General features: G+C 42.0%; 1 protein-coding gene across 1 annotated transcript in view; it reads right to left on the bottom strand.

Moving 5' to 3' along the window:
* The window catches only part of LOC133021713 (potassium voltage-gated channel subfamily H member 7-like), a 34,861-nt gene extending 17,233 nt beyond the window's left edge, over positions 1 to 17,628 (bottom strand). The window contains exons 1-6 of the mRNA XM_061088676.1: positions 17,553 to 17,628; positions 16,991 to 17,221; positions 7,760 to 7,915; positions 3,691 to 4,128; positions 2,315 to 2,526; positions 27 to 452 (exon numbers count right to left, since the gene is read on the bottom strand). Of these exons, the coding sequence (XP_060944659.1) occupies positions 27 to 452; positions 2,315 to 2,526; positions 3,691 to 4,128; positions 7,760 to 7,915; positions 16,991 to 17,221; positions 17,553 to 17,628 (1,539 nt within the window). The remainder of the gene's footprint in view (positions 1 to 26; positions 453 to 2,314; positions 2,527 to 3,690; positions 4,129 to 7,759; positions 7,916 to 16,990; positions 17,222 to 17,552) is intronic.
* Between the last annotated feature and the right edge of the window lie 910 nt (positions 17,629 to 18,538).

Genomic DNA, 18,538 nt, shown 5'->3' with positions numbered 1-18,538 from the left:
AAAAATATGCATTAGAGATAACATACCTCATCCGATCCTGAGCCAAAGATAAGAAGGTCAAAGGGGATTGCAGCCACCATGTCTATAAGGAACCAGCCTTTAAAGTAATGGATCGCTATCTTTGCTGGATGGCTGACCACCTCCTCGTTCACGTTTACGTAAGTGGTCCTGAAGTTGATTAGGATGTCAATGATGAACATTATGTCCACCATTAAGTCCACCACGTTGAGGGGGCTGCAGGAGTAACCGCAATGACGCCTCTTCTGCTCCTCCTGGTCGTTGAGGAGGAACGCTGCAGAGTAGGGAGTGAGGATTGCTGTGTAAATGACCAGCAGCAGGATGAGCCAGTCCCACACGGCTTTGAAGGGGCTGTAGTGGAGGATGGTGAACTTGTCAATGCGGGATGTCTGGAGTTTGTACTCCGGCAGGACGTCGGCTCCGAGCGACAGAACCTGGAGAAGTAGCAGGAGAGGGTCAGAGCTGTGAGGAAAACACTCAGTTTGAAGAACAATATTAAAGCTGTATTTTCCTTGATGTGTCTTCATTGATGCTGATATTCTTCATCTTCATGATATAAAAAAAACAGTTTGTGAATTTTAAGGTAATTACTTGTTGAGCACAACAGGTAATTTACTCAGCTCGTAGACTTCAAGGACTGATTTGACAGTAATTGTGACACCCTCACTTCAGCAGCCAATAGCTTATTCTCCTCTGGCCACTTACACCCGCTAACAATTGGCTTTTGTCTGCAATGGAAATAGATTTAATCGGCACTCACTCCCGGGTCGAATTACTTTTCTGTAGACACAAGTTTTAATTTGCTCCGATCGGCACTGAAAGAAACGTGACACCTGGGAGAACGCATTAACTTGACCTATTGGCAGACAGAGAGGTGAGAGAGTGCCTCAGTGACCGGGACAAAAAACAGAAAGGTAAATTCTGTGTGTACCTTCAATTTTTGGTGTTTGCGAGGTATATGAAGAACGGATTTGTCCCGTCACCATGAACATGATGACTTGTTCTTCATTTCTAAAAAGTTACACTCTTGGAAAAGTTAAGAAAAGCAGTAAATTTTTGCGCTGCTGGATATCTCATCCACATATTTTAGTGAGCCAACATTAGTTTTAATTTCCCCACATGAGCCCTGGTTGGAATAGTAAATTATTCAGTGTGCCAGGGGAGGCCGAGCTGTCCCCTGATTTGGGCTTAACAAGCAGCGAAAGACAAAGGCAGAGAGGCTCTCTTATGGCAGAAAACAGAGCAGGAGTGAGGGTGGTGGGTCTTTCTATTCTGCACATCCCCTATCTTCAGCGCATGAATTATAGATTTCCCCATGCTAGCAGTCAGGAAGTGGATGCAGTGTTCACATCTCAGCGGTGGCTGCAAACTCCAAAACCAAAGTCAGCTGGGAAGAAGACTATTTAATCACCATGATGGTTCGTCTTCATTTATGAAGGTGAACGGTTTCTGTGCCTCTCTTGTGCCTTGTTGCTCATAAGCAGTGTTGTTGTTGTGTCACGGTGTCACCTACACACGGCATATTAGTGCACATTCTGTTTTTTCGCCTAACAATTAAAATGAAGAACGGAACACAAGACCTTTCTACTTCATTTAACTTGATGAATCGTGGGTATTTTTTTGTAGGTTAAATTTGAGACAGTGATGAATTCTGCATCTGCACTCCTTCCTGTCCTTGCTAAGTTGGCAGCAGCCGTGTTGCTCCTCCAGTCAACCAGGGAATTCTGCTCCAAGATATCCCTTCGGCCATATTATACGGCATTGGGCCTGCTGAATTGTCCTTGAGCAAGAAAACTGAGTCCTGTCCACTGAGCTGTTATAAACATGCACTTTCATTATCAAGCATTCTTTCCTTTAATCCCTATCTGATGTTGATGGGTGTGAATTTGACCTTTTTTCCTCTCTCGATATTATCCCAGCTTTATCTGCAATTACCCTCTCCTCCTGTTTTTTAATGTCACCGCTCCACTGCTGATGAGGGCAGGACACAGACAGCCAGCAAGACATTTCACTGGCACAGATGTGCTGTGAATGAGTGCCACGCTATCTCCCAGCCTTCCTTGGAGGCACTGCAGCCAGTGACAACATAAGCAGACATTAGCGCAGTCATGAGGACATTGTCCTTTTGCCAGCTTACCCACAAACACTGCAAACGGTGCTAAGTAAAATACACAACCAAGGACTACTGGATAATGAAGCCCAGTTTGTCTTAATGGGAGCTGATTAGCCTTTGTGCACCCCTGCAGATGTCACAGGAAAGAAGACATGACGAAAAGTGTAAAACCTCCCCACTCACCTGTGTGACTTTTTCCGTGACGTTGTGAGTTCTGTCTTTGACCTTTGGTGCTATGATGGTTTTCTCTGATGTTGGCGGAGAGTGAGTCTTTTTGTCGGCCCCCTCAGAGAAGTTGAGTGCAATCAGGGGGATCTTGTGGATGGTGCTGTACTTGTTGATGTTCGAATCAGAAGTAGAGCCAAGCCGGCTGGACTTCACGTGATTAAAAGGGCCTGGTGGTTTCAAAACAGAGAGCAGTCACATAAGGGATCATATCTTGGTTAGTTTAACTACATGCTGTCAGATTGCCTATTTATCTCATTGATGTCTTAACCTAATACATTGATGCACAGTTTAATTATACAGTAAAACCCAGGTTGTGAAAATGGAAAGGTAAAAATATAAAAACATCTTATCATTTAGCAGTTATAAACTTAAACAACTGCATGAATAAACAGATTTTAAAACCTTATCTTCTGTGTTTTATTGATGTGACAAAAGTTAGATAGATAGATCCACTGTACTTTTGCATATGCTTTTTAATAGTGGAGGAACTACACAGATGTTCAGCTTAGTTTTCTCTGAAATTGAATGGACTACAGCTCAGCTGGCTCATGTTAAAAATGAGGGTAAGTTTTAAGACTGCTCTCCTTTAATTTTATGGTATTTTTTATTATTGTATACCTGCACCCTGACCTGGACTATGGCATTTACAAACACATATGCTGGGAAATTTAATATGGAAGTGAAAAATAAATCTGAATCTTTAAAATAACCTGGTTTAGTGAAATTCACATTTTCACATTATCCTAAAAGCAACCTTTTGACCTTTTCTGTAACCTTGAAGTATCTTCCAACAAACACTCTATGCTTTATGGCAAGTGAAGCTTGGAACTATGATATCACATAATAAAGGCATGTGTTCATGCAGGTAAAGTTAAATGCTTTTCAGATGTGAAGCTTCCTTTCATGATGACGAAACCACTACAATGGTCTGAGTATACAATCATTTCACATTATTAAGTGCGCTGAGGCCATTAAAAATGTCAGAAACAGGAGTGGAATCTATGAGGAGCATTTGTGCTGATTGTCTGTGTTTGTGTTTGAATGTCATGGTCCAAAACAACACAGAGCAATTATATCTTTGGCGGAAATGCATGATTTCCTCTCACAGTGTCTGTGAGGACAGAGAAAGTAAAGGATGAACATTTTAATAAGCTTATCCACATAGAGAAATAAATCTTAGGAGCAAAGTTATCTGTAATCAGATTGTAGTTCCCAGTGTCATATCATGGTTGTGATAGTAATGATCTGCCGTCTACTGGAAAATTGGACTTAATGTGATGTGTTGCTCCACTAACCACAGATTGTGAGCAGATTTATTTTTGTTTAAATACCTTCATTCGAATGTCGATCCCTGAAAACGCCTTTGGAATTGGAGCTATAGGCCTCAATTTCGTGGACAGACGAGGCTCGCCTGATGCTGCTGATGCTGCCTCTGGGGAAGGTGTTGGACAGGGAGGTGGTGGACTGGTGCGCCTCCACCTGGTACAGCTTCTCCCAGAGGAGTTTAGGGGATGAATGGTCCAGTGGCTCCGGACCGACGCTCGCCTGGGAAGAATGGCGGCTGGAGCTTATGAGGGCGTGCGTGTCGTTGGCCTCGATGGGACTGCAAACGCTCTTGGCAGGTGAGGGGAGGTTCTGCAGGGCCACCGAGTGCTCGTTCTCTTTGGGCGAGTCCACCATCACAGCGTCTGGGTCCTCTTGCGGAAGAGACTGCTTAGTGTTCATTAGGCTCAAAGCGGCCTGGCGGAAGCGGAAGAATCTGCTCGTCCCTAAAAGTTGAAAAAGAAATTATGTGAAGCGTTGTTGAGTGAACAACACTGAAAAATTGATGCATCCCTAAAGTATGTAATTACGGAAAGGACTTTTTCAGCTAAAAACACACGAGGGGAAAAGGGAAAATTACATCAGAGATTTGTCGGAACTGATATGATAAAAATGAATTTAGTAAAGCTCATAATAGCAGTGCATCCAAATGAAAAAGGGCTGATTATTATGACTCATTCCTTAAGGAGAATATCTTATTGGACTGACAATTTATAATCCTCGCTTTACCTGACTCACAAACAATAAACTCACTCAAAGGTCCTACGCTGTCATAAAAGTCTGTTAATTCCCGCTACAATTTCATCTTCTTCACATATTTTAATCATCAAAATATTAGTTGACTGCAGCATCTGTTGTGTTCTCTCACTAAATGTTTAATTTCACACTAAACTTTCAAATGCAGGCGAAGTGAAAAACCATTGATTTGGCCGAATTGAAGCAAATATATCCCTTCAGTGCTCACGAGGTTGAGGAGGAGCAGATTGTGCAGTTGGCTTTTCTCTGCCTCATTGATTTGAGACAGAAACCCGGACTTTCTTTGTGCACAGCGGCATCTTCAGAATGGACACAGCGGCAAATGTTACCGACCTCTCGGGACAGAGCGAAAGTTTTGGCTCATTAACAATAGCAAGAGAGTGAAAGTGAACCCTCACTCGCGTGGCACCCATCGCTCAGCACCCTCCTTACACAGCCATCTGTTTCCATTCCCTGGCCAAATGTGCTGATGTGACAACTATAGAGCCGTGAGACTCAAAGAGTTTCCTGGAGAGGAACCCTAATGACATCCTGCGCTGGCAGGAGATATGGACAAACCCCCCCTGGCTCTTCTCTGCAGGTAGACCATGTGTCTTCTGCACTGAGAATGCTCTTGAAAAAAAAACAAAATCGAGCTCATGTCAAATTACTAAGATGGATTTGGTTGTTAGAGTAGCTTACAGAAACAAGATTTAAGCCCTCACCAGAACGCATACAGCATGTCCATATACAACATATACTATGGTACCATAACAGTACATTTACATTTTACTAAACAAACTTACAGTACCCACATTTTGTTATGCCAATTTCCTTTTAAATGGATAGCAATTTTATAAATGTCTATCATGATAAGGACAATCATAAGAAACATTTATATTTAGCCACATATGTGCCACAAATCCAGGGACGGAACTTGGTTTTAACAATCTACACACATCATCTTAAGCTCAGGTGCATTTAGCATGCCCAAATCCATTTTTGCTAGTTTAAGGGCACTGACAAGGTTGAGACGTCAGGCGCATGGTTCAGAAGGCTTGTACTTAATAAATGATGGGTGTAGTCTGGACACAACATGCAATAAATCAATCAGAGTGCCATCTCCCATTACCGTTAAAAGTGATGTGCCCTTGCAAATGGAAATTGGAAACTGTGTAACCAGCAGATTGAACACACATTGTCCTTCTGCCTAAAGTGTGTATGTACATATTGTTATTTTGATACAATACCAGTGAAATACTGCACCATGTGACTTCAAACCGGGGTTTTTTGGTTGGTCAAATGTGCAGTCACTTTTCCACTGTGTCAAGATAAGAATGTGTCAACACACCTGCCTATGGGTGCTCAGGTGGGTGCAATCCCTCTTTAAATAATGTGGCCACTGGATGGACGAGTCGCAACTGTGTTCGTCATAGGTGGGGCTGAGTTGTTGACATGTGGTGTTGTTGCCGACCTTGAATTCCACATATTGTTGATCTAGCTTTTCCGTCCTCATGGTTGTCAATATACTCCGTCAGTACAAAGCTGCAGTTAAAGTTACCTCTTTCACATTCGGCCTTTTAGCTTGGAGACATAATGTTGTGCCTGTATTTAGCTCTATGGTCTTTAGTTTGGATGCTGGGTGTGAAACACATAGTGATGTGTCTATTAGACAGGAACGCAAGGAAAGGGTGAGGAGCTTCAATATAGAGGAACGAGTTGAAAAAAAACATTGATCAGTGTCAAATTTCTTAATTTACTCTCCAGCATAAATATACTCTTTCGGAATCCAGCTTTCTTGCTATAGATGAACGTACCATTAACACTTTAAAGGGTTGTCCCTGCATTGAAATATATTTGCTGAGCGGGCTGTTCTTGACGGCAGCTTGGGGAAAGTGGGATTAATCTCTAGCCGGATCAGTGTTGTGATGGTTAATGCCTTCCGGGCAAATATGGGACCAGACCATTTGAAAGTATGCTCCCTCATTATTTCAGGTGTAACACTAAGAATCAAAGGGGTTCCTGTGCTAATGGTATGATTCTGTCGCTCTACTTTTTACAGCGTGATAACCTGGGAGGAATTGCATTGGGTGCTAATTGCATTGGGTGCTAGTGCCAACATTTTTTATCCTGTTATGGTTTAAATGCTGTTAATGTTTTGTTCATACACATTTGATGATATAGTGAATATATGGCAATGAAAATGGCCAATATGAAAGACAATATCTATGGATCCTCTTCTTTGACAGCATGCAGCTTTAATGTAAGATTATTAGGATCAGTCTCTGATCCCGAGTTAAACCAAGAACAGCATGGAATCCCTGCCCTGCTGTTATCTGAGGGCTGCTCAGAGACAAAGACAACGGTAAGGTCATGCTTAAAGTGTGATGTGTGCATGTAGTCAAGACATTGTCTTATCTGAAGTCACATCATATGTTTATCTATCCATCTACCCGCATCTCCCCTCGCTGAAGCATGGTCACAAGCAATCAACTCTGATTAGCAATGTTAGCAACAGACACGGGCACTCGAATACACACATACACGCACACATACAGGCACACATAGAAGTATTCACACGTCAATGCATATGCACGCACACACGCGCTTAAATACACACAGTACTGCACAAGCCGAATGTCAGCGCCTCGGAGGAATTCATGCTGAGTGAAGTGGATAGCTGAGCTCCAGTCAGGGACGAGATGCTGAGTGCCTCCAATCAGGGAGGAGCAGGAAAGTCTCGCTGACATTTACACCTCCTGACACACATCCAAATACAAATGAGGAGCACAGTATATGCTGCTCTACAAAAAGACATTAAAGAGATAAGGACTTCTACATTTTCAGCAAAATAAGGTTATGTAAGTTCGGCCGGGAGGCACACAACTATTTTACTGCTGTACGTGTAAAACTCCATTGTAGTGCTCTGCTTTTGAGAATAATGAAAATGGGCAACTTGTTAGGAAGTTCCACCGAGCATGACATGGAACCGAATCAAACGCTCCACTGCTTAATTAGTGTTTAACAGATGTAGAGGGCTATTTTAATGAATCATCTCAGTTACAGTCTCCATTTACATAACTGCCCTTTAACGGAGTGAGCTGTTTTAGGAGTGTTGACATCTCACAAAGCATGCACACATTTAATTTGGAAAAAACAACAAGATAAAGACAGCACAGCCATGATGGCAGGCGTGATATTTGGCACGGCAACATGTTGTGAATTTGCTTTGAGTAAAAGCAGCTTTTCCCACAGACAAAACCAAATCCAGTTATTATGCTCCACATCAATGCTGTTTCCACTGTGCGATGGTAAAGAGACAACGGTTCATTGAATACTCACTTTGGTCTGACTTCGTTGGGGAGGTGGGGCTTATCTTCTCCGTGGAGCTGTCACTTCCTTCATCCAGAACGTAGTCAAAATTTAGGATGAACATCATCACCAGGCCCTCCTCATTCTTCACTGGGATTATGTGGGTGTTACACTGAAAGTCAGTACCTGAAACAGAGACAAAGTGTCAGTGTCAAAGAGCTGAATCACACATCCTTCCTGGGCATCTCTAAATGGATGGATGTCTTAACTGTTTTCAAAATAAAATGATAGAAGGAACATTATGGAAATGTAATAAGAAGTATTTTCATAATTATTGTCATTTAAATTGGATCTAAAAATGGCTGACACCTCAGGGTTTCACATGAACGCCGGGGAAAATGGACGAGAAGTTGATCTGATTTAAAGGTCAATGCCTGCGTGTCAGAAGAAATGAAATAGTTGAGATAATATAAGCAATCCCTGGGGTTAAACAAAGTTTACCCGTGTGCGTATGTGGTTGTGTGGGTTGCATGCATATTTATAGGCATACGCAAGCAATGTTTATGTGTATTTTAATGCGCCCTGTGTGGCATGAAAAGGATTAAGTTCTTCAAGTCGGATGAATAGGATGCAAGGGCCACAGTGGCTAGTGTGGACGGCGAGGTTTAATAGAATAGATGAAAGAGCGCAGGACAAATTTCTGCCAATTTAGCAGACTGTGATATGCTCGCAGGAATAATCACCTGATCGGCGTGTGAGGCACTGGAGCAGAAATGAACAAATGAACTAAACTTACTCTCGAGCCCCGGATCTCACCATTTATTAGAAGTGCTGGTAATAGCTGTGTTAGCAAAAGATCTCGATGCCTGCGGGCAAAACTGCCAAATAATAATAATACTGCACAGCTGACTGACCGTTTTCAGCACATAATCAAAAAAATACATCAACGTATGTATTTAAAAAGTGTAACTGATTGCAGAGAGGATGGTAAAGCTGATGGTATTTGTCACATGGCGCTGGCCTTTAAAATGGGAGTGTCTCACACTGAGGCGGTGTCTCTGTCACCCTGTGTAGGTCCGCCCGTCTCACTGTCAGGCTTGTTGTGTTGCTCGTACTCACAGAGGACACATATTACTAGTGTTCACTGTAATCTCCTCAGGGCTCACAGACACCCTGCCAGCAGCATTCATTAGCAGTAGACTTGCTGTCTGACTAAATATAACAAGCGTGCTCTGCCTCAACATGCCAGAGTTCTGTTGGAAGGATTTCGGCATCAGATCCACCAGAAGTTGTGCCCGCATTGTCACCGTCGACAATATCCTATTGTGATTTTAATACAATGGAAAACGTGGAAAAAGTGTAAGTCGCTATTTGAGAATATAGGAAAAGAAATCAGTAATTTAACAGTATCATGTGATTAGATGCTGTATGTGGATGATAGCATCACACACCCATCTTGTCTGGTTTCATGGGAGCCTGGTGATGTTATGTTGTAAAGCAGGAGATTGGTGCTTAGAGAGCAGGGGAACTGCGAGTTCTTGCCCAGAAAATCCCCTTTTTCATAAAAAGCACTTTCCCGCAATTCCGAGAAATCCTTCATCTAAATCTACATCGTCCTTTCTAGGAAATGGAACACTTTTAGTTTTTAAGTTTGATGGGTTTTATTTAACAGTGTGCTCATTTTTCAGAGTGAAGAGAAAAAGTCAGCGAGGGAAATGTTCAGTGTCGACTTTTGTGGAAATTAAAATGCTCCAAAATAACATTCATGATTATTGGCTATGGGGAATATACTCACAGGAAGAAGACACATCTAATGGGAAACAAATGTTGGAATCCAACTGGACCAACATGGACAAATAGTGTTTGTAATACATTTTAAAATGTGGCTTATTTACTTATTAATACAGACAATGGTGGATGATAAGAACCGAAGCAGAGACAGAGTTCCCCGGTGGAAGTTGAAGCTGCAACACTCGTGGTCAGTATAATCCATAACCCCAGGTCCCCTAAGTGAGTGTATTGGAAACCTATAAGCAACAAAACATCACACTTCCCTATCATGTGGCTTTAGACCTTACACGGGGCAAAGTAGAGTAGTGTTACTTATGTGTAGTTATTGATGTGGAAATCTGCTCCTTCCTGATGCACAATGCCTGCAGACGTCCTCTTTACTCCATTGCTCAACCATGTCACGTGTTTTCTAAAGTTTTATGAGAAAAGCAATAATCCAAGCATTAAATATGAATGCTCTAGTTGTCTGAACGCAGCAGTGAGCACATGATTAAAACATTTTAAGATGCTTTCCTCACTTTATTTTGCAGTCTTACATGTACATTATTTTGTTCTTTACAGAATAATTAAGAAAACATCCTGTGTTTTACAGCCACCTAACACAAATGTGATGGAACTTAGCAGCTGACACCTCTGTATGTGAATTTACAAAGAAAATACAAAATGCTTAATTTGAAATATCTAAATCAGGAGCGACATGGTGCACATTGTATTTTTTAATAGCAACAGACATCGTGTGCACAGAACCGTGCTCCGTGTGCAGCCAAGAAGGTAAATTCAGCAGAAATATTTCTGGGCTGGAGCTACCTTACCAGATGGGAAGACAATGGTCATGCTTAAGGGCTAAGTCATGGAGGTCCCTTCTCAGCTGGTCTCCTGCTCAAAGTCACCTCTACCAACATGGATGAAAGAATAACAAAAAGGCTACAAATCAGCAGAGACTGTTTTGCTCTAAACTTGACGCCGTTCTAATCACGTTATGATTTAGGAATCTCATGTCCTTTCCCACAGAGCTCTTACCCTGCTAAACAAGCGGAACGTTTTATGAATAAAACAGTGAGAGCTTTTTTGTTCTCTACCTAAAGGCAGTGGCAGTGAACCATGGGATCAGCAGAGCTACTCATGACCTGGAGAAGAACTGGCTATTGATTTGGAACAACTGTGTTATTCTTCTCCTTTTCTGTCCAAATAGTTTGCTGACGACATTTCGGTTGGGCAAATTATGTGAACTTAAATACCATTACCTAACATAGCTACTACAAAAAGAAAAACAAACCCTGTTGTGACCAAACACTGCACTCACGGGCAGATCCCATTTTCTAAATATGTGACGCTTGGATAACTTCCCAGCTAAAGTGTCACAATAAGAACATTGTCAGACCCTTTTATAACAAGCTATGGTCTGTTTCATTTGAACTGAGGCATATTCTTGGAATTTGATCTATTTAAAAGCACTTGTGATACTATGTACTACATTTGGTGCACATAAATATTATTTGATATTATATTATATGTAAAAGTGAGAAAAACATACATTCTGATATATCAGTATATGTTTTATACTAAATGAAAACAGTATAGTTATATTAACCAGTAATAGTATAAAAAATGTAAAACCTCAGCAGGGAATACCCTTACACCTTTATCAACACTGCCTGTTTCATTTCTCTTTTTATCTTTTTATCTGACAGTGTATTTTAAGCCAATTCCTTTTATTTTGTGGTATTCCGTAAAAAAGGAGGTGTTTGAATTCCTGCTACTTCCTTACTCTGTTCATGTCCTAAAGAATGACATATTTTTTAGTTTTTGCTCTATGTAGTTATTGTTAATTTGCTCCGCACCTTAATTAAAGACCTCAGTATACTTCAATGTGTTTGTTATATCACAGAAAAATGTTTCATTGTCTTTGGGTAGAGACTGTCCAAGAGTGTGTGCTTTACCCTTATATGTATGATTCTTTGAGTCTTGCAGGTAAAACATATTCAGCATAAAGAAACATATTACAAATCATAAATAAAAGAAACACGGCCAAAGAAGTAACAAAAATGCAATTGTGGTAATTACGGTATAGTGCAATGTATTGACATGACCACGATAATTTTTTGGTGACCTCGATATTGCCCGTTTGTTCATTGATCACATCATCTATCAGAGAGTTAATTTGTTCATGTTTGCCACAGCCACACCCACAATCAATCAATAATCTAATGACAATCCCCGACCACAGCCCCACGTATTCTGAACCAGTCTACGGAAGTGACTAGTAGGCAGCAGTACTTCTACTACTACTACTACTACTACTACTACAACTACTACGACTACTACTATGACTACTACTACAGTACTGCTACTGAGAAGCAGTCGGAGAGGAGAGTCAGAGCTTCTCTTTCTCTTTATGTTCCTGAGTTGTTGGTTTGAACAGATCCGCGGTTAGACCGTTTTAGCCTTGATCCAACTGGATTGAACTGAATTGTGTTTTGCTTGTGTGGAAGACTGAAACAGACTTTCTACATTCATGGATTGAACAACTCTGGATGCTGAGACTGTCGGGCACACAAAGGTCTTAAAATGACAAGATTATCATTTATCACCATTATTTTCTCGGGGGAAAAATATCGTCTAACAAAAATAGTTACCATGACAGGCCTAATTGAGCTTGTACAAAAAGATATCATATATAACACTAACAGCTAACTATCCAACACCTAACGATGCGTCCAGATGTGATTTGTTTATGTAGCAGTATATATTTTCTAATAGGTGAATGTGTCTTTTTGTCTTCAAAGTAACAAGTGCATTGTCAAAACAGCGAGACAGTTTGCTTCATTATCTTCTATCCGCGGCTCTTTTAACCCTCTCTTCACAGCTGAAGCACGTAACAGGCTCCCAGCCTTCCCATTCTCCTCCGACACTCAACTCTGCACAACATAATAACACAGCGGCCGTAGCTGCCGGACACGGTTAACATCGTTGACAGTAAAGTGGTGTGTTGAAAGAGCGGTTGTTCATTCCGTCCCTGACCTTTACGCAGAGTGTTTCCCTGTGAGCCAAGAAATGTTATTTACACCTGCTTGAATGAATGGACGGAGCATTAAGACTAGCTCCCTTTTCATGTTGGAAACTTCATTAATGTAGATTCCATTTCGTTCATCCATTATTTAAACATTAGTGCTTAATCAAGTGACCCTTTGGACGCTATTACAATGACGGCAGGTGAGCCGGACAGTTGTGGTGAAACCTGAGACTTCTTAAAGATGCACAAATACATAGTTGTGTTTATATATATTTTTGATACCACTATACGTCTTTTAATCTCATTTCAAAGAGAGGTACCTCTTTCTTACTTGAACCTCACTCTTTGATTTGGATGTATTGAGGCTTCTTATTAATCTGCATAAGCTGCTTCAGGGGGAAACATGAGAATTATTTTTTAAGCGCTGATTTTTGTTTTTTTATTTTCCAACAAATGTACTATCCACAACCGCAGCTTTTAAACAGCACAGCCGCAGACCACTGCCTGGTAGTAGGTCTTGTATAATGTAATCTGACATGTTTCTCTTTTAAGGCTATTCTGCTTAAGCCAATACACAACGTAACTGGGGCATAGCCAATCAGGACCGGGGCATGTAGGGAGAGGCCATGCAAGCTAGCCCTTTGTTTAGAGTCCTTGGGCTCGTGGCGGTATCTCGCCTCAGTAAAGACGGCTCTGAGCTACGCAGCCTGGCCTAATTTCATCTTCAATCAATGTCTCCGGAGCCATCAGGGATCGCTAGCAGCTCTGGCTCAAACTACATTTCATTTGTGTTTACATTTATCAATTAATAATGTTCATCATATTTTGCTGCGCGGTCTTTTATTCCATTTTAATGAGGCAGAAAATGTTGGCAATGGGATCCAATGGTTGATAAAAGTTTAAGATTGCATAGATTTATAACTTCAGGGAGAAAAACACAGATGGTATGGGGAGGAATATAAGATTAACACCTCCGGTAGAAACATCCCATCAGATGAAAATAGCCCATGGATAAACATCACTATCCAATGCTAAGTGAGACCGGTATTGTTTCCTGTGTTTGAAGCTCCATCTGCTCCTCAACACTATCAGTAAAACAGGTCCATATTCTTTTTATTGGAAGCAATGGTCAAAATGTACCCATATGTATAAATACATATGGAAATTTTGCAATAATAAAGAGTAAAATATGAATTTCTTCTCCTTGGAATGAGCTCAAGGTACAGTATATTAACCATGCTTTACATAGTCCATGAAACCTGATCAGCAAAGCCCTCAATGTGCTTCACTTCATACAACGAGACACCGAAGGGGGCAGACACTGATGAAAAATGGATGTGCTCATGGATGCAAGTCATCCAAACGTCCTGCAGCACCTGTGCACTGAAGGTACTCTGTGTCCCCCGCCAGCAAAGCCTCAGCAGGGGTACTCGCCCCTTCAGTCCCCTCGGTGGGGAGTCACCTATGAAACCCTGCACCCCCGCATACCACATGGCCCAGATCATTCCGTTCGGTTAGCTAAGCTGCCGCTGTTATGTAGCCATTATCCATTTAACTTCTCTCCGCTGCACGGTGTCAGCTTCCTATTGTTAAGACTCATTCAGGTACAAAGTATTATTACACCCCGGGGAATAGGATAGCTTTACAAAGCCATCAAGGGAAAGCATTTATCTCATTGATTATGTATCATCGTCGGAGAATGCGCGCGTTAAAAAACCCATCCCTGTCAATCACATAAGAGGGAAGCACAGAAATTAAAAGAACATGCCCTTGAGCCGCTGCAGCGCTCCCGCAGTCCCCATTGTTCAACTCCTTTTAATATCCAAGCATACGCATAAGCAGCTTAACTTTTTGCCTTTTCAGTGAAAAGAGTAAAAGCTTTGTTTCTCCTGATGTCACCCAACCTCCTCAAACCCTAACTTTACTTTTGAGGATTTCCCAATGTTGTCATTCCAGGGACGAGAAAAACAAAAATAAACCAACGTCATTCCTTCACACAATGTACACATAATTCGAAACAAACATATAGAGCGGCTGCATCCTGTGCGGGAACAACAGAGAAGCTGCGGCTGGTTTACTTTGTTTTCTTTTCCAACATGCTTGTGTGGTTTCTGATATACAGTAGGTCCATGTTAAATGGAGGGCTTAAATACAAAGGATTAAGCATTTACATGAGGACGGATAACTTGAAATACAGTTAGGAGAGGAGGACATGGAATCTATCCACTTTCCGCCCATCAACTTCAATTTGTCAAGTGACTTGAATCGATAGGGCCATCTCTCTCAAGGATGCCATGAACCTTTCATTCCTCAATAGCAGTGGGAGCATGTGGAGTGTGTGCTGCCTCCCAGTTTAATGCATTTACCCTGTAAGCCGCTCATTCCCAGTCACTGCACTGTCAACGCTGACATCTTTATTCATGAGCACACGCGCTCACTATAAATTCCTCTGAGGAGTATTAGGAGTTGCGTCTCGAAGCCATGATGCACACCGCGAAGGATTGAGAAAGAGACGGGGAGCAAAGATTATGTTGGAAGGTTTCTGTACTTTTCATTCGACGCGCTTTTGAACATTACAGGCACATGACGTTCAGAGGGAGGGCGGCAGCTGTGTGCAAGAAGGGAGGAGGATGGGGAAATAAATTAAGTTGCCTTAAAAAAACTAAGCTATTCGTGCTCTCGCAAACAGACCCTAGAGTGTTTTGTGTAATTGTCTTGAAAGTTCTTGACAAAATCTATTTTAGCAGTGTAGCAGCTGGCTGTTGGTTTCTTCATGAGTAGCAAAAAAGAAAAAAAGAAAAAAGAAAAGGCTAAACTGATGGCTGCTGATAGTAGATTAAACATGTATCCATGGCCTAGAAACTAATCAAACTCACAATTAAAAATTAAAACCCTAGCTCCTTATGATTAAATAAAATATCATGTCTCTCTTTTTACAGGCTTAGACTCTTTACATACAGTACTGCTGTTTGCACAGGCTTCACTCGTCATCAGAATACAAGTTCCCAATAATACACACAAATATATGCTGGCTTCACTTGGTGCAAAACTGGTACAAACTAAAAGGGGGAAAGCATGTACTTGATGTCCTGCTCTACAGGAAGAGCGCCTTCGGATTGACTCTGCACAGCGATGTCATGCTGACCATAAAAGCTCATGTGAGAGCATGGCAGGAGGTGGTCAAATCCAGGGATTTAAACCACTGAGCGGTAACATCGTATTAATTCTCTCTGACTCTCTGATTGCTGCCTTTGCAGAACACCATTCATACCAGGACGAGGATTGGCCAAAAAAAAAGCATGACAAGCACCAGTCCAGCATTAAAAGGAAGAGCGTTTTTTTTTAGTTTTTTTTATGCAAAGCTGGCAAAGCCTGACCCTATCACATGAACTGCAATTTTACAGATTAGTGCATTGATCCACTGCCTAATCTAAAGCTTCTGGACACCTATGCCACATGGCTAAATGCACCATGGATCTTCCAATACACCGTTTTCTCTGAAAGATGTGACGCAGTTGTATTGACAGTAAAGTCAGGAAGCATTAACTGTGCAAAGGCAGCAGGTGAGCTCCACTGTCTCTCACACTGTCCATCATCCTGTTATCGCCTGACCTAGCAACTTCTGCTTCATCCTATTTCTGTTTCCAGCTCTCTGTTGAATCCGAAACTATGAAGAATTGCACACCGTCATATTTGGCAGCCCAATTTTTTTCTTCCTATTGTCATCCAGGCACACGATGCTGCTCAAGGCAGGCACCAGAAAGATGTGTCCTTCACGTCTACCTCAGTGACTCACAGTGTTCTCATACGGAGCAATTTATTCCTGTATTTGACACACAGTGAGATCTCATCTGTACTGCACACATTAGCATTTTCCCAAAGTTGCCTAACACTGAATATGAAGCAGGAATAAGAAACATTCAATCAGGGGCGGATCCAGAGGTGGAGCTAGGGGGTGCACTGGCCCCAGTTGAAATTTGATTGGCCCCTGTTCTGTCAAAAATAGTCACTTGCTAATAATACTAACTATGAAAAGGACATTTGTTTGACGATATATTCAATGAAGCAATACAATAATTATATTTAGACATTTAATTGGCCTCTGTGTGAACTATGGCTCCCTTTATGGCACCGGATTTAGAACATCGTAGATCGTCCACAGTTTGTAATGAATTATGGTTTGAATGTGGAGTTCTGCTATAAACGCACATAAAATAAGCTATTTCAGAGCTGGCTGCCCTGACTGGATTTCTCTCGGAGTAATGTGTGCTGTGCATCTTCTACAGTAATTGACTCTGGCTGGTTAGTATCAGACTGACAGGCCACATTGTGAGCTGGACACAGTGAGGAGAGCAGTGTGCGCTCTCTTTGGAAACAAAATGTAACAAAAGACCCCTCTTGGCTCCTGGTGCACATGCTGTGACAGCCACACTGCTGAGCCAAGTTGGCTGACTTACCATCCTTGCGGTAGTAGGTGATCTCCACCTTGCGCTCCTCGGACCCCAGCACGGCCTGGGAGACCAGGCTGATGGCCTCTTTGTCCGTCAGGTCACCATGCAGGAAGTCACAGGTGCACGGCTTCTGCATGATGTCCGATCTGGAGAAGCCCGTCATCTCGCAGAAGCCATCGTTGCAGTATATGATTGCACAGTTCTCCACCCTGGCATTGGCGATCAGAAATTTCCGATCTGCAAAGAAAGGAAGACAGTATACGCAGTGTGTGTACAGCCATCTGACCTTTCTGACCCTAGGGTTAGGGTTAGCCAATGAATAAATCCAATCAGTTCAAGAAGATGAATGACTTCATTGTCACCTCTAAGATAATCAGCCTATTCACCAAACTTCATATTAAAACCTCCACAACTGAGCTTGTCTTTTGTTTGAATTCTTATGAAAGGAACTGTTTCATTTCAGCATGCTCTTGAATTAATTCACAATGTTTTGGCTCAGTGATAACAAATTTACTTTGTAGTATTCTCTTATCCGGCAAAACAAATTGTACACAAACAAGATACTTACTCTGCCCCTCGAATTTCCGGATAATTAATCCAAGGAATGTGTTTTGTGGCGCAACGTGACCTCTTCTCACAGGCATGTTTACGCAGAGAAAATCCCGCGATCTCCAGATGAAAGCGCTTTCACGAGTAAAACCCCCAAGTTACAGATACAGCGGGCTGTGGGTGATGCTTCCTTCGCCACGGACCATGCTCGAGCTCGACGTCTCTCCACTTTCAATGACCTTCTTACTTCACCGGGGAGTTCCTCGTTCCTTCAGCCCGCCTGTGAGCCTGAGCGTGTGGACACCTCCTCGCCAGGACGCACGGAAACGTGGAGGACCGCTCGGCTCCCGTTCAGGTCGCAGAGCATTGCGCGTTCCGCAGAGTTGTAGATGGATGCGATCCTCACGTCCTCGGCTGTGGTGCTGCTGTGCCGGGCGCGCACAGCGGACACTGGGTGAAATGCCAAGGGGAGGGACGTGGCTCCCGAGGGGCTTAGTCCCCCCCCCCACCCCTGGTACAGAGATAAGTCCCATGCAGCCTTTGTGTGCGCCGACGCTGTTGTCAGAATATGCGCTCATCTGGAATTGTATATTTGATAAACAAGCCGAGAACAAAACACAGCCTATGTGTTTTTCCACCACAATGTGAGGACTCTTTCAGTTGGGAGTGAAATGACATATAGACTCTACATTAGTATCAAAAAATTAAAGCATGGTTCCAGTTTTGTTATCTATCAGTGCATTCGTGAAAAAGAGTGTTTGGTATATTTAATAAAAAGTGGACATATATTTATTGTTATGTGGTAAAATACGTGCGTGTAATCAAGGAAAACAGGTTTCAAGCAAAGAATAAACACTTTTTAAACCTTACATGGTACTAAACTAAATTATTTACAAATTTCTTGACTGTAGCTTCTATTAAAGCTCTATTGAGTCACTGCTTTGACGATGTATAAGTTGACTGTTATTATCATCTTAAATGATGAATAGCCTAATAATGAACATA

Source organism: Limanda limanda, chromosome 16 (genome assembly GCF_963576545.1).
Source record: "Limanda limanda chromosome 16, fLimLim1.1, whole genome shotgun sequence".
NCBI lineage: Eukaryota > Metazoa > Chordata > Actinopteri > Pleuronectiformes > Pleuronectidae > Limanda > Limanda limanda.
The sequence above is the reverse complement of the archived record's forward strand: the minus strand, read 5'-3'. Positions and strand labels throughout refer to the sequence as shown.